Source organism: Lissotriton helveticus, chromosome 3_1 (assembly GCF_964261635.1).
Source record: "Lissotriton helveticus chromosome 3_1, aLisHel1.1, whole genome shotgun sequence".
NCBI lineage: Eukaryota > Metazoa > Chordata > Amphibia > Caudata > Salamandridae > Lissotriton > Lissotriton helveticus.
In genome coordinates this window covers 1,441,132,975-1,441,150,651 of record NC_136061.1, presented here as the reverse complement: position 1 = coordinate 1,441,150,651, position 17,677 = coordinate 1,441,132,975, and the positions used below count along the sequence as shown (strand labels likewise).

Here is a 17,677-nt window from a genome sequence, read left to right as displayed (position 1 = left end):
AAAAAAGGCACATTGGAGAAATACAGAACAGAGAGAGATAAAACAGCATATTAGAAACCTGCACGGCACCTGGTTCAAAATAAACAGCAATCAAGACAAACGTCACTTACAGAAGCTTAACAGATTACACAAGTCAGCAATCAAAAAAGCTACAAAAAGGTACTATTCAGACACAATTCAAAACGCTAAATGTGCAAAGAAAGAATCTTATAAACCTATAAGCATTGAAGAAACTCATCCCATTACTCAAGAATACACTGGCAAACTGGCACATCATTACGCAACCACAGCAGGCATGTTGGACTTATACTTAAAACAAAGGAAAACAACCAGTGCCAACCCATTTCCAAAAATACCCTCCAAGACTAGGCTAACCCAGTCTCTCCATTCATTCAAATAAATATCACAAAGAGAATGTATGGATCTGGTCAAAGCAAGCAGGCCTGCTGGAAGCCCATCTAACCCGTGTCTACCACAAATATTCAGCAACATTCTTCTAACTGCCTCTGCTGCCACACCAGTAAGAAGATTAATCATCAATAACTTCTTAACTATGGGAATCTTTCCAGAATACCTAAACAAGACTTACATATGCCCACTATTAAAGAAAACTAACCAGGACTCGGTTGATCCTGACGACTACAGACCAATTACAAAGTGGTCTTTCCTGGGCAAACAGATAGAAAGTACAGCATTCACCCAGATGTAACAATCAATTGAAAATGATTCCATACTTTTCAACTCACAAACAGGATTCCATCCAGGAAGAGGCATAGAATCTGCTCTCATCACCATCTGGGATGACCTTAAAACAATGTAAACTGAAACAGGGTTGCAGTACTATTTCTCTTGGACCTCTCACCTGCTCTTGACATAGTTGGCCATGACACTTTAATAAAAAGGCTCTACGAAGCCAGCATAGAAGGAATTATTCTATACTGGATCACATTCTACCTTCAAAACAGAACAAATGTCATCCTGTCTCCACCTTTCTCATCCAAACCGTACTTCACATAAGTAGGGGTCCCTCAGGGTCTATCATCTCACCCTTGATTTTCAACATCTACATGAAGTCATTACCGCCAATGATCAATACATTTCAGCTCATATGCTAAAACTATGCAGAAGACACGCAAATACTCCTTAAATTGGAAAGGCCCAAAGTCATTGGAAACTTACACATTTTCAGTTGCCTCAGAGCCCTTGATAAGTGGATGACATGGAGCCATTGTAAATTGAATGCGTCCAAAACTGAAATACTCACATGTGGCAATTGGAAAAAGTATGACCCACTCGCCACATGTCCTGGTGTTTTGGGACCACCTCCTAAAGTATCTAAGGAAGTAAGAAACCTTGGAATTGCCATGGACTCCAAGCTATCAATGAATGCCCAAGTGGACAAATTAGCAAGATCAAGCTTCATTAGTATAAAAACTCTGTGACATATCTTCTCCCACCTGGGATTTCCACATAAGGTCAAGGAGACTATCTCTCTTGTGCTGTCTTAACTTGAGTACGCCAAAGGCCTCTGCCATGGATCATCTTTATCAACTATGAAAAAATTACAACAGATTCTGAACTCTGTTGCCAGACTACTCATACATGTAAAGCCACAAGCCCACATCTCCCATGCCTTGAGAACCCTATCCTGGTTACTGATTGCCAGAAGATCCACATTCAAGCTGCTTTGTATCACCTACAAAGCAATACATGAAACAGGTCTGCTTTACATCAGGAACAAAATCACTACATACATTTAACAAAGAAACCTCCGCTCCAGATTGGCACCTCACCTCAAAATCCCACCATACAAGAAAATTATCATAGGTGGCACATCCTTCTCTGTTCAAGCAGCCAAACCATGGAATTCACTACCCCCAAACATAAGATCCATGGATAACTATCTTATCTTCAGAAGACTACGGAAGAGTTAACTCTTCCCTACCTAATCACCCTACTCAAACACAAATGTACACCATATCTGTGTAGATATGCATTTCATTTGGTTACATATATGTGTCTAGATATGTGTATTTCTTTGCATAAATAAATATCATAACTATGTTTATAAATATACAGATTTTCTTTAGGTCTGCTTAACAAATGTATATATTACTTATGGTTATATTATTCAAAGCTTAACATGTATATAGGTCGCAGCATAGTACTCAAATAAATGATTTGATTATATACTTACATTTCTCCATTTATTTATCTATCACAATATGTAAAGTTTATCTTAAATATTTATCTACAATTGCTTCACTATTAAATCACTGAAAAAAAACCACAAATAAATTACCTTAAAGTGCTTCAATACTTGAAATCTGAGTTAATTTAAATACAAGTTCAATATTAATATATTACCTTTCTTATGTGTGTAACCTTCCATTTACTTATATATCTGTATATATATATTAATTTACTCCTACTGTAAAAAACCACATTTGAGTTTCTCCAATGTACTACCCTTTGTTTACCTCTATACCTCTCCCAATATAGCCTCTACCTCCACTTGCTGACTCATCCCAAAGCTCATTTTGCTACTATGATCTCCAAAATAATCCTTTCTATTCTCTTTCCTCCTCTATCACCCCAAACCTTATTTTACTACTAATGTCTTCCAAACAACCCTTTATAAATTCTTCCATCATGTATCCCTCGTTAGACTCATGTGACATGTCAGTTTACTACTATGATCTCCCTAATCCATTCCTAGAGATGCTTCCCTCCTCCATCCCTCCTTTACTCATCCCAAACCTCCTACTACTTCTATGATCTTCCAGTAAACACTTTCTAGACACTTCCCTCTTCTATCCCTCCATTCTTCTTTTCAATACAACTAACATATTCACATGCCCACTGCTAAATTAAATTCCTATTTCCCACATAAAATCACCATTGATCGTTTTTGGGTTCCTGAGTAGCATACTACTTACCTAAAAGTGATTTGATGCCTCATCAGGGGTAGAAAGAGGTATTTAAATATAATTACAATTATGACTGTTTCGGCAGTGTTCAAGATCCTTGGCTTGTGTAAGGGGCTAGATATAGCAAGATTCTTTGGATTAAAAATATTATTATAAAAATGTACTGATAACAGTTTATGCACACAACAGGTTATCAGAATTAATTGACGATAAGAGGAGTCAAGATTAACCCATACTACGCAGCTAAGAAAGGTAAGAGAGACACCTGTGTTGTCAGACCTCCTTTTGCCCTTCCCGAGTTTCCCTATGACCATAGGAGTAAAATAAGTTGTAAAGCCATCAATATATTCACTGGATGTTATCCAAGTTTATTGTCACTGTGTACGGTTTTGGAATATCAGGAAGTTTGGCACTCTCTCTAGAACGCGTGAGGTATGAAGAGATCTAGGTAAATAAGGTGCTGCCAGGTATGGGGAACTACCCTTAAACGCCTGTGTATGTGTGGGTGGGAGCCAACACAAATGAGGAGAAGCAAAGTCCTGGGCACGCGTCCATAGGGTAATATACTTGGTTAATAAGGTCTCGCAATCTGAGAGAATAACATGTGAGGTCGACACGGGTATATTTCTTAGGTTTCTTTTATTCCTTATTGAAAACACACGACCAGCCAACACGTGTTTCGTCACAAAGGGGACGTGTCCCGTGACTTCTTCAGGGCTGCACTGGAAGATGTGTAAGATCTGTGTAGTGGCTCTGACAGTGATAATTCTGACCCAGCTGGTCTGAAGCAAACGTAAGTAAAAACGTGACAAAATATATAAAGTACTAGGGGATCAACCTGAGAACAGGTGATCCCCAGAAGTCCAGTGCCTGTGTGCACATTAGAGGATGAGTAAGCCACTCTAACCATCAACCTGAAACGTGTGTGCTGCAAGCTGTCTCGACACTGGTTCTGCCTGTGTTCCAAGTTCCAAGTTTATTGCAGGCACAACACTTCACAACTCTTTATATCAGTCCACCATTTTGCATTGAACAATTTGGTAGACAGACCTGCAATCTTCCAGGTAGAAAATCTATAGATTGAACCTGTATGATTAGCAAAATCTTTACTAGTATGGATCTCACCGACAGTACTGGGAGCAGCGGGAAAATTAATTGATGGAATAACCAAAGAAGGATCATGATGGCTTCCCCTATCAGACCAATCTGAAGAGCTAGAGATGGTAACCACCTTTTGCTGTCAGTATAGTTGATCAATCAATCAATCAATCAGGATTTATAAGATGTAGCTAGTCACCCAATAGGGTATCCAAGCTCTTGCAGAACATGGAGGCTTATTTGAACACCCAGCTCTTGAGGGCCATTCGGAACTCCTGTAGTGGGGTGATGGTGAGGAGTTACGTGGGGAGGATGTTTCAGGTTTTGCTGCAATTTGGGTGAAAGAGAGTCCTCCACTTCTGCTTTGGTAGATGTAGTTAGTATGGGCAAGTGAGAGAGAAGCAGAGCGTATTCTTCTCAATGGTTGGTGAAGTTCAGGCAATCGTTAACGTGGGTGTATCCTTGGTTATGTAGAGTCTTGTGTGCATGAAACAGCAGCTTGAATTGGCATCTCTTCTGTATGGAAAGCCAATGCAGTTGCCTTACGTGGAGTGTGATAAGGTTTCATCAGGTAAGGCCAAGGATGAATCTGGCTGTAGTCTTCTGTATGGTCTGAAGTCTCTCAAGGAGGTGTGCAGTGATTCCTATATAGAGGGCATTGCCAGAGTCAAGTCAGTTGGTGATGAGGGCCTGTGTCTTGGGGCATCTCGTGTGTAGATTTAGCCACTTGTAGATCTTATATGTCATTCATAGAGTGGGGAGGCAGCCTGAGGAGACGACGTCGATCTGTGATTTCATGGTGAGCTTGTTGTCAAGGATGATTCTGAGGTATCTAGTGTGTTCCTAGGTCTGAAGCCGACCAGGAGTTGTTGCATGTGTTGCTGCTGTTGCCAAATATCAGTACTTCCATCTTGTCTGTGTTCAGCAGCAGTCATTTGTTCTTCATTCAGTCTTCAACACTTGTCATGTATCTGTAGAAGTTGGTTCTGGTGGTGGTGGGAGCGTCAGTGAATGAGAGGATGAGTTGGGTGTTCTCTGCATAGGAAATTATGCTGAGACCGTGAGATCTGATAATGTAGGCCAGTGGGGTCATAAATGTGTTGAAGAGTGTAGGGCTGAGGGATGAACCTTGGGGGCACCAGAGGTGATCTCCTTGGGTTTGGAGGTGAAAGGAGGGAGGTGTATCATCTGTGTTCTTCCTCTTAGGAATGAGGTGATCCGTATAAGTGGATCCTTTTGGATGCCGATGTAGTGGAGTCTTTCGATCACCATCTGGTGGTATACGGTGTCAAAGGCTCCCGAGATGTTGAGGAGGATCAGAACTGTTGTTTCTCCTCAATTGAGGAGGGTTCACATGTTATTAGAGGCTAAAATCATGGTGGTTTCGGTGCTGTGATTTCTGCAGACCCCGGATTGGGATGCGTTAAGTAGCTGGTTCTGCTCCAGGTATGTCATGAGTTGCTTGTTGATGATCTTTTCCAGTACCTTCACTGGGAATGGGGGCAGGAAGATTGGCCAGTAGTTTTTGAGTTTGCTGGGGTTGGCTGAGGGCATTTTGAGTAGTGGTGTGACTTTGAGTGTTTCCAGATGTCGGAAAATATTGTGGTGGTGATGAAGGTGTTGACTAGGGTGGTGAATTCCTGGCCGATGCTTTGGATTTTGAGGTTGAAGATGTGGTGCAGGCCTGGGTCTATGAAAACTCTAGAGTGGATGGATTTCATGGTGGAAGTGGTATCCTGGGGGGTGAAGAGGTACCAGGGTGTCAATGTGTGATTTGTGTCAGTTGCGGTGGTAGTGTATCCATTAATGAAGTCCGTAGGTGTGGGTTGGGGTTTGAAGTTACTGTATATGGTCGCGATCTTGTCATGGAAAAAGTCAGCCAGGTTGTTGCACAGTTCCAGTGCGGGGGTGGTGTTGTTTTCTCTGGCAGTTGGGTTGCAGAATTCCTTAACAATCAGGATATCAAAGGGGTGTAAACCTTTTGGAGAGTGAGATAGAGCATGCTATGGGGGAAACACTGGAGATAGACGGATAACTAGGGTATATAAAAAACCTAATGGAATTTCCTTAATTTCGCTCTAAGCACTCAATGGATGTTTAAGCCTTTCCAGAATTTTTTGCACAACAAATGCATTTCTAAAATGTATGACAATTCTTCATTGTTGTCAGGTTTAGGCCACTTTATCACCTATTATACTTTACGAAACAGAATTAACTGATCATGCAGTTCCCAAAACTACCCACCCTGATGTTAATTCAGTGCACCACCTTGTTCACCAATTGATCCTGATTCTCAGGTAAGTCAACCTCAAGGGAGTAACCTCTTTGAGGACTATCATATACGGTGTTGCCTCAGGAGGCAAATGCAAAATAGTTGAAAAATCCATTGAAATTTGCTGCTGATTTCCTACATGCACAGGTGCAGAGTTACCATCCAACACCAATGTTTTGATGCATGTTGTCCAGTGCGGCCATGGGAGGACTGAGGCAAGTCCACAGGATATAATACAGCTTTGGCTCTTGAAATGAGCTGTGTCGGCTTATAAATGCCCAAGTTTAACACATTAGGACCTCATTTTATTGGACTGATGTGCAGATGTCTATTGTCAAACGCCTATATAGCGATACTCCAAAATGTCAAAACTTCCTAAAATGATCTTCACAAAAGCATTAAGCCTCTCTTCCATACAAGCCAATTTGTTTTTTAAATCCAAATTTATATTACCTCCCTCCATCCAAGCTAATGCCTCCTCCTCCTCAACTGCTGCAATATCAGGGGCTTATTTTTCTCTCTTGTGCGAACAGCAATTCTTTTTAACCAGTAGGGGGTGAGCAACGTGAGTCTTATACAGCTATATGAGTAGTCCCATCCACCAAAGTAACTAATACTCCAGGTTTATCCACAACACAAGTGTTTTTCCTTCTAGTTCCAACCGGTATAGTAGGGGGATTGGTCTACGAGTTCACAGACCCGACCCCTTTCCATTGCCTGCCCCCCAGATAATTATTTAATTTCTCGATTCAAGTGTTCCTCCACAGTGCCAATTTCCTACTCATTGGCACCCATTACATTTGTAAGGTAACTTACTATTGAGTTTGCCAGCTGACGTTGCTGTTAGTTGTAGATTTCCTTTCAGCCATGATGGTAACTCCCCCAACAAAGGTATCTAAATGTCAAAGAACAAAAAAGTAACATAACAGGGGGGCGGCCCAACTCCTGGTGGAGTCTTTGCTTGGGTGCTCATCTGGGTGTGTCCTGCACTGCAGGAGCAAGAAAGGTTTCCCTGCCTCCTGGCAGCCTGGTACTTGTGACCCAGTCCCTCTGGGTTGGAGAATTGTAATTCACAGTGTCCCAAATTGTAGGAGTGAGAACATCTCATATGTGCCCTCCCAGCATGCAAGAAATGGTACCCTCACCTCCTGGCAGCCTGGGATATGTAGTGTAGTCCCTCTGGGTTGGAGAATGGTAATTTGCAGTGGCCCACTTGCGGGAGTGAGAGAATGTTATATGGCCCCTCCCAGCACACCAGAAATGATTCTCTTACCTCCTGGCAGCCTGGGACGTCTAGTTTGGTCCCTCTGGGCTAGAGAAAGGTAATTCACAGTGTCCCAATAGTAGAAGTTGATTTTGCGTGCAGTGGTAATTCCTATTCAACATGCAACTTCAGGTAATCAATGAGTCAGGATTACAGAACTGTCAGAACACCACTATTGGGCTTCAACTGGAGACTTAGGCTGATATCTCCAAGTGAAACTATGGGAAAGGAATTTTTGGAGAACAGATGCAGGATTACCAATTCGCACAGTGATTCCTCATTTCTTAATGGCATTGCAGAGTCCCACTTGAAATGCCTTTAACCCTCTTCTTGGGGAGTTACCAGTGTCACAGGAACCAGTAACTTATGGGACAAAATTACTGTATGAAACTCCAAAGCACTCATTACCAGTGCCTAATGCTGATGCTGATATGTAAAGCAATATCTCTACCTTTTAACGGAGTTTACCGATCGGTATATATCCCAGTCTAATGTTAAATGAATTCTTACCAGCTGGCCTCTCCATTTCCATATCTTGCTTGCACATATTCCCTGCACCTAAAACAGAGATTTTTGTTGCTTAGACTGGGCGAGTGGCACCTTCTGAAACATCTACCTCCCTGGCAGCATCCATCAGATGAGCTTGTGTGTAGGGGTTGCGGGGAATCAGTTGAATCCCTGGACCATGTTGTATGCACCTGCCCAGCACTGATGGACCAGCGTAGATCAAAACTAAGGCCTAAGTGTAACAAACTGGGAGTCCGGTCCTGCAGTCAGGGCATTATTGTGGCATTGAACATGGCCCTTAATATCTTTATTCATCTTGCATATTGTAATTTCCAACAGCCTATAGGCCACTCAGAAAATTCAGGGTCAGCTGTGTCAAAATGAGAAAACAGCCACAGGTGGACACAACAACGATATATAATTGAAGTAGCCTTTGCTGCACTTTAGACTCCGTATCCGGATATTTGGCGACTCCTATGCCAGTCACATAATATCACATTTTCTTACAAAGCCAACAGTACATCATAAGGCTGCCTCTTCTTCCTGCAAGCAATACTCTATGTGCAACACATAATTCGTGTTTTAAACTGAAAGCCAGGCTCTATTCTACTGTGAACATGTATGCCAATTGTTTTCGGGATGGCATACTCTATGTAGTACTTGGTATGGAGGCCTGCAAATGCACGACTAACATAATCAACTCAAAAGGACATCTCTCAATCTCTCAAGCACAAAATATCATCCTTTATTGCATACCAACAGCATTTTTTAGAAGTGTATTATGTGAATTAACACATGGGTTTGATACTTGAGAAAGACCTATAGCATACCAAGTGAATATTGGAGTAAGAATAAACAGACAAGGTGTGCACTGGTAGCCATTACCCATGATTCACGAACTATTTGACTGCTTGGTTCAGAAGATTGTGTCAGTACTTTCCTGTATATGTGAGTGCAGAGGTGTGACTGCAATTACCTTTGAGTATGCTACAGGCATGAGTAGTTTCTAGTAAGTGACTAAATATACATGTGTTTGCAATGACCCTGTCCATCTCCCTTGAGTAGGGACTCCATTTTTGATGATATCAGTACATCCATAAAATAAGTGGTTCTCTAATGACCTAAAAAAGAGCCAACTACCTCTCAGGCACCTGAAACACAAGAGGGGAAAATTGTTTATAGAAAGTGATGCTGTCCCCTACAAACAACAATTGAAGTACTACAAAAAAATAACTTGTTTAAGTAAAACCAAGTTTCCTTTACAGCAGCATCTGACAGTCCAGAAATATTTAATGTATTCTAATTTAGTCGCTACAATGTTTTTTGAAGCCTTCCTGTGTATCCGTTCCTGTTGTCTCCTCACTGCAATTCTATGAAGAATTTGCAGTTTTGTATCTAAACATTCTAGAGGTCTATTCATATATAAAAATCTCAGACTCTACAATAAATCACTCTTTGTTATCTCACTCTCTCCAACCCTCTTCAGGCACTTGGGCAAATTTGAGTATTACCAGTTCTGAGAAAAACATGTCAACACTTGAAAATCATCAGTCAAGGTCTCTGGACAATTTCTATCCTGACCCCATTGTGCATTCTCGTGCGCCAGTAATTTCTCAAGCCCCAGACAACACAGTCAATTTCTCAATCATGTAAGGCACTGTTCAGTGAAGCATAGTTGTATTCCTTCCTTGAGGATCATTCTCATTCAGTCTACTTACCACCCTAAAACCTTTACATTGAGCTCAGAGTCCCAAATGGCGCTGATGAATCACCAATGATTTTTAATGTACACATACACCCACTGGCACAAGTAATTAGATCTCATGACTGTTTGTCTGTGTCATGCATGAATGATACCCAATTGTCTGTCTGCCTTGATGACCGAGCACTAAAGAATAGACCTCATTTCCTGACTGGAAACCTGCTTCTTATGTTCAAAATTCCTAAACAAGGGTCTTTCCCCAAGTCGCAGGATAATGCATTCTCACTTGTCTTCTGCTACATCTTAATCATCTCAGAAATATTCTACTTTTCCTGCCAATAAATCTGCGTTATAAGGTAGCATGGAGGTGTACCATGTCAAAGTTTGATTGAAGCAGAAGGCTCCACCTGACTTACCTGAAGTCAACATAGTCAGCCTGCAGAGAATATGAAACTTTGCAGTCCTTAGAGCAGATCATCTGGAAAAAATCAATTGCAAACATCTTCATAGTTTGGCAGTTTGTGTTAGTCATTCCAGCTGCAGGAGGTTATGCTCTAGTTCTTTGCTTTTCCTCACCAAGCCTTGCATCACACATAGTTGACAAGGCGGTCACTCTCTTTAAACTGTGGAATAACTTTCTACTACAATCATATGCCATTTAATCTCACTGTACCTTAAGGAAAGCTTTAAACAGCTGTTTACTTAGAATCGTAAGACTTTTCTTCTCTCAGTAGCTTTTAAGTAGCTTATGGGCTGCCATTTCTAACTCAAACTATGCCTCAGACTCAAGATGCCTTATGTTCATTTTATAGGACAAAATCTAATAACATTAACACAATTAATATGTTAATATCTAAAGAGAATTTGAGAAAGTGCAAGTATTCCCGGCAGATTTGAGTTATTACTTCTGGTTACAGATTCATGTAGGGCAATTAAATGTATTTAATGTGTATTGTGTTTAAGGCGATTGTCACAGACATTCTTTACAAATTGTAATCTTTACCGATTAATATTTCTCATTTGTTTATCCACATATTGCAATGATGCAACATTTTCAATTCATTATTGTGAAAAATATCACCAAATTTATAGGGCTTGATTTAGGATTTAATGGACAGGCAACTCTATCGTCAATGCAATGGAGTACACTGTCCACCTAACACTGTGTCTTCCTGCCTCATGCTGAGACAGGCAGGCCTCTAGATTTCCTTTGTCAGGCCCCACATTGGCTTAATTGATGGTATACTTCTTCAGGCAGCCAGTTGGAGTAGGTGAGGTCAGAGTTAGGGCTTTACACTGCCTTCCCTATTAAGTGTGGATGGTGTATAGTCTTACTTTTCAATTCCTCATGTTCCTCACTGTCTTGAAACAGTGATAGACAGAAAAATATAGTGCCCCTGGACACTAGGAGGAAACTTCCAGGGTGTCAGGTCCATTTGTTTTTTTGAGTTTCACAAACTAACTTCTACTTTGGAAGTTTGTGTCTCAAAATCAAAAACTTTGCAAATGTTTGGTGAATGACTGTCCGTCCACCAACGTTTTGTGCATTGAAAGGAACTGGTATGACAGTGTACAGAGACTTTTCTAACTTGTTTAATAAAATAAATATGAATCCAAACCATGCACACATATACAGGACACATCAGTAATCATTTTTGTAACATGATGATGCAGTTTTACAGACTACCTGCAACCATAAAGCATCACAGGGCAAAGTACATAACAGTGAAAAGCTCATTAACGATAACCAAAACAGCAGATTCTGGACATAACGTAGGCCAAATAATAATGATGATAACGTATCTTGGAGTGGCCAGGAGGTCATGTCACAGATAATATAAGTCCCTTAACTTGGGTTGAGATCTGAGCCTTCTTCCAGAGTCTGAGCCTTGCTCCATCCCCTGTACCAAGTAGAAAAACAAAACTGTGCCACTTCCTTCCACAAAGCAGCTATATGTTGCCTATGCCGTGTCTTCTGACCATCTGCAATGCATCCTCTTCAGCTATTGCTCAGTAGATCACGTCTGTCCTCACCTAGTTTATACAGGACCTCTAGTGACTTTCCATGCTATAGCAACTAATCTTTCAGCCAAGGCCAGTGCCAGGTCAAGAAATATGTTACCCACTGTTTTAGGATTAGGTCTCTAGGCAAACGTTCCAACATGCAGAGATGAATGAAAGGCCGGCGGCCATCCCTATATTTAATGGAGGGCACTCCGTTAGAATGGCGATGAAATGTATACCCTGAGAGACGGCAAAGTGCGTCAAACCACAAATCAGACCCATAGTCAGCATGAATTGCAGGCATTTTATTTGTATTTGCCATTGATTACAAATATTTTGTTCTAAATTACCTTCAAATATTCAGCTTCTATGAGACAATACATGAATTACTTTCTTATGCTCCCTTCATGTAATATTGCTTGTTAATGCGAAGCTCACTAAATAGCGATGCTGCTGAAATTGTGAAAACAGTCAATGGTAGTCCATGACTTCCTTGTGCGTCTATTTACTTACCCAAATTATGTTGTCTTGTCGATATTGCTTCCAATTGTGCCCTGTATCGCTGAACATCACTACATAGCTGGTTACCCAGTCTGAGCTGCCATATCTGCCTTGTGTGGCAACTGCAGTGACTTCCACTTTATCTCCAAGATCAATTTGGAGCCATTGTTGGGTGTTCGATTCCAAGGGGGACCAGCCGCCTGTTCCTACATACAATAAGAAAAAGTTAATTTTAGAACCATTTCATTCTCTTATATTTTCCTAATTTCAATGTAAATTCACTTTATGACGTATCATAACTTAATGAGAGCTTTCAAACGAAAGGGTTATTTAAGTTACTTTTCAGAGGCTCATTTCTATAAAAAAAAACTGCAGTGGGACTTAAACTAGCAGTGCTGGGAAGGTAGGTACACAGGGAGGAGAAGGGAAGGTCACTAGAAATTACAGCTTGGAAGTCTTCCACCACAACTTGAGCGACAGCAAACCAATTAGCTTTAAATAGAATATGAAGTAGAGGTGTTAAATTAGGTATGCATCCAATTAAAAAAGTGAAAGAATGAAATGGCTCTAACCAGTCGTGAAACTATTTAAAAGAAAATCCTAAATTAGACAACCTAAATTCTCATTGGATTTTGATCATTTCATCTTCTGGTCTATCTTCATTTCACATCAGTTATAGTGAAGAGGAAATAGTATCAAGGCCCATATGAATTCCTACCCATTTGTGAAGCCCCTTTTTTCCGAGGCACACGTGTATTTAATGCAGACACTGCATAAATCCATTAATAGCTCTTTATGGCCATTACATTCATGACACACTCCTTGGCCGAGTATAGTGTAAACGATACATCTGTCAATATTTTAGTGCTTGTCATAATTATGTAACATTATACTGTGCACTCCTGTCCCCTCCTTGCGCTGGCCCATTATGTGCTGCCTAGGGCTAACACAGGTGTTGCAGGCAAGATTGTTTTTGTGCAGAGAGGGACATCTTCCTGCACAAAAACAATCCTGTGAGACGTTTTCTCTTTCTATGTGTGCGGCACAATTCAGCACACATATATAGTGAAAAGACTAGAAGAAATAAAGACATTTCTCATTATGCCTCCAATGGGAAGGCGTAGCACTTTATAGCATTCCCAGGTCGTCTACTCATGGCACATCGGGAACGCACCAATATCCAAGGGTGGATATATGAGAACACCCAATCTCTACCCATGGAACACCTCCCTAGGGCAGAGCAATGCAAGGTAATGGCTTGCATTACTCCATATTTACCATGCCAGGCAGGGCAACACAAGGTGGACTTGCCTTTCTTGATAAATCTCATTCTATGTTTTATGTCACCGTGCGTCCCCTTGTGTGGTGCAAGAATGATGCAAAACTTTAGATAAATATGCCACTTTATACCTATGGGATACTGTCATTCGAATGACGTCTTCGATGTAAAAAAAAGTCCATTAACTCATAGCACATTAACCACATCAGCGCGGCGCAGATTCCTACTCTGTGCTGAACGTTCTAATGAGCCAACGGGCTCATGACGGAACCGTTCCGTCATGAGCATCGAAGGGGTTAAAGATGAACTGAATACCATGTTGTCGTTTGTGGCGCTGTCTTAGGGTTTTAAACAATTGCACACTGTAGAGGTGTAAGTCTATGAAGAGATTACATACACATCATGTCTTGTATATTTGTTTTTATTAATTTCATGCATATAGATTGATAACAGTACCCTTGTTAACACTGACATAATATTTTGATGAAGCAGGAAGAAAAAAAGAAGAAAAGAATGAAACAACAGTGCCCATAGAAAGAATGTAGTCCATGCTAGTATCCAAGTGTGAATTTAACCCGAGTTTCTTCTTATTCTTCCACGATTTTGACTTTTACTTAGCAGTCTCTGTAGAACATCAATAGACTCAAGTCAATTGTTGTGTAAAATCAGAGGGTCTTTTCTAAATTCCTACAGTAAATTACAACTCCTGACAGCCCTCAAAGTAGTTGACAAGATCCATTTTTTCTTGGGCAAAGATTCAATTCTAAATGGATAAAATATTTATCAAAACTCCATCGAAAAATGACAGGCATTTCAAAACATGTATCTTACCTTCTCTTCGGTTGAGCTTTGCAGAGCTTGGGCTGTGTGAGCCAAAAAACTTTGAGGAGCTGTCAAAAGCAGTTGGTGGCAAGGAGGCGGCAAGAGGCTCGTCACAATTATCTAAGGAGGAGAAGAAAACAGAAACCTGCTATCAGAAAAATATATTTCACTACTTGTTCGTCCAACTTATAACAGTAACAGCAGAACACGCTTGATTACATTATCTTGTTTTGTTCTCCCAGTGGACTGGTGGTTTGGAGATATTTTCAGAAATCCTGCTAATCTCAGTTTCTTTGTTTACCTCTGTGCATTTCCTGCTCTAGCTTTCTCTCTCCCCCTTGGGGACTCCTTTTTTACAGTTCATGCCAAGTGTCACTGAGCTTGAGCTCAAATAATAGCTCCAGTAAAGGTAGAAACTGAAAACTTTTTGAGAAGAATTCAAATCAAAATGTGAGATGAATTATCTCACTCTGACCAAAGGAAAGCTTTAACCCGAAACCTATATGCTAATTGTGACTATCCAAATGCATGTATTTGGTCATGGTCGGGTAGTGCTCATCAAAATTAGTCTGATAGGCCATGTGACATAATTTATGAATTTGAGGAATTGTAGGAGGCACTTTCCAATTATGGTGATTTATGGACAAATACAGAATTCATGATTACAGTCAAAGCTCTTTACCCAAATGAGAAATATAGTTCGTTACTTACAGTTTTGTTGACAATCTAGAGTCTCATTTAAATCTAGAACCCACAACTCATAGTAACATTTTCCAACTTATCGAAGTCCTATGATACATAAAACGTGACACCCTGGTTTTTGTGATTGAGTCTTACATTTTAAATATCAACATACTATAAGCATTCAATGTTGTCCTATTTAAACCATATATTAGTCTTAACCTCTGTTCTACAGGAAGAGGGAGAGGTGGATGCAGCAGAGGAAAGGGGGGTATAATGATTACATTGACACTGCATAGGGTGCTGGAGAAGGATTTACGCAGGTATAATATAATGATTAGGGTCATTGATCAGGCTTAGAGAGGGCTGTCTGTGCTTAGAAGACAGTTTTCAAGGACACCGGGCACTATTCAGTACGCTCTTTTCCATAAGTGGGGATGATGTACACCTGGAAAGTTTATACTAAATCAGGAGTCAACTCCATCTGCCTACTCCTTATTGCATCAGAACTTTGGAGAAACAGACAAAGGAATACAGGTGTAGTCCTGCAACTACTAAATTTGTTAGTGTACCATTGTCCACTGTAGTAAAGTGTGTATTTAGGAGACAATTTGACCACATACATGTTGAATAGGCTCAGGGATACTGTTGAACTCTGAAGCACCCAAAAGGTGAAGTGTACAATTTGCCTGAGAAAACGTCTGGGCTTGACTTGGTATGTTGAACTATCCAAAAAGGAGATGAAACATTTGATCCAACTTTACAGTAATAAGTAGACAAGTAATGTATAAGTAGGAAGCAATCATTCGAATGAAATGTGGCATATATCAGGTTTCACATTTTGCCCTAAATTGGGTTGCATGTCTCAAGCAATAATGGCTAGAATTAAATATCTAATGGGGGCTCTTATCGTTTTAAGTAAGTAACACACCTTCAGAACATGCTTATGAAATTGTACCAAAGCATGATCTGCACATGAAAAGAGAAACAAAAAGCAATAGGCCTCTCATCTGTTGAGAACCCTAAAATCAAAAAGAAAAGTGAACAAATGAAGCTTATACCACAACGAGTCTGAATAAGGCTCTGAACAGCTGGAAAAAGTACAAATTGCCCAAGGAATCTCTTTGATTTCAAGCAAAATCGAATATCCAAATAGCAAAATATGACACTTGCTAAGACAAGATGCAATAGTGTCAGTGGAGAAAAAAAAAGTATTTCATGAAAGCTAGAGTTGCTTGGAAGAAGTAATGGCCTGATGCAAGTTTAGCAATAGGGAGCCAAGCAAAACCAAGCACTGACTGTAATTAATTTAGCCTGAAAGATTCCAGTTAGAACCTCATCTAAACTTAACCTGGATATACAGCAAAGAAAATCTTGAGATCTTGCGATTTACTCTGAGAATGGGAGGCTTGACTCGTAATTCTCATATGTTCCTGACTTCTGCAAATATGACTCTCAAATTACCTCACTTAATTTGTTTTGAAATGTTTTGTGTTCTCAACATTGAATACACATAGTATCATTAAGGAATACAAGCTTTCCAACGCTCTGGATCCCAGTAGTAAAACTAGCAATCTTTTGAAGAGTTCTAACATCATTCAATAATTTATTTTTGGGAAATTTGTAGTATCCCAAAGAACTAGGAGGGTGCAATAACAGTGTGTCATTTAAGAAGTGTCTACAATCATTCCCCAGTAATAATATATTACTGTCTAAGGTAAGTCCTCTCAGAATTTTTTTTATCAACATTTTAAAAATAGGATGTAAATATTTAGGTTAAAATAACCTATTTAAACCTTGACAATTTAGGTTTGGAAATGTTAATCAAACCTTTGTCTTACTGACTGTTTCAGCAATGTCTACACGTAAACCACGTCCGGATAGCACATTTGTAAATTTGCCAAAGACTTTAACAGGTAGACTGTCCATTACAGCATCTCAAATCTTGGTTTATTTCACTCCAGCGCTCACCTCTGAGAAGTTGAACTGTTGCCTCTGATAGAAAACAATGAACAATCAAATCAGATTTTCTACTACACAGGATTTCACCATGGGAGTGATTTGCCACCCTATTTGTTCAATATATTTCTCAGTGCCTTTGAACATACAACCATTCTCACACCACTAGAACCTTTATATTTAGGTTCTAAGCATACCTGAGCTTTATATTATGGAGATGATTTGTTCATCTCTGATCAAACCTCCAAAGGTCTGCAACACACTCTTAACATCCTGTACTTGCAAATTAATAACAAACCAATAACATAAAAATAGACCTTAAAAGGTGATGACTTTTCAAAAAATAATTTTCAAAGCATATTGATCCATATGTGAAACATGTCTATATACCGCTACTGACTATCCCTATTTTGGAATGATATTTTATAATTAATTATCATGCTGGACTCAAGAAAAAAAATCTTATCCCATTTTGTGTAATGCATTAATTAGGTTTTATAATTGATATAAATGGTATCCTTAAAGCGACTGATTTAAGCTTATATCACCAACATGACACAGCTTCCAATATATGGAGCACCCATCTGGCTCTTTTGTATGCATAAATCCAAAGACACATGGGGTGACATTTATTGAACCTAGGAGAAACTTGAAAGAA

At 39.9% G+C, this 17,677-nt stretch overlaps 1 protein-coding gene across 1 annotated transcript in view; it reads right to left on the bottom strand.

The window, feature by feature from the left end:
• The window catches only part of LOC144824265 (contactin-associated protein-like 5), a 1,259,345-nt gene extending 1,242,356 nt beyond the window's left edge, over window positions 1-16,989 (bottom strand). The window contains exons 1-3 of the mRNA XM_078683400.1: window positions 16,902-16,989; window positions 14,389-14,499; window positions 12,291-12,484 (exon numbers count right to left, since the gene is read on the bottom strand). Of these exons, the coding sequence (XP_078539526.1) occupies window positions 12,291-12,484; window positions 14,389-14,499; window positions 16,902-16,989 (393 nt within the window). The remainder of the gene's footprint in view (window positions 1-12,290; window positions 12,485-14,388; window positions 14,500-16,901) is intronic.
• Window positions 16,990-17,677: the final 688 nt, after the last annotated feature.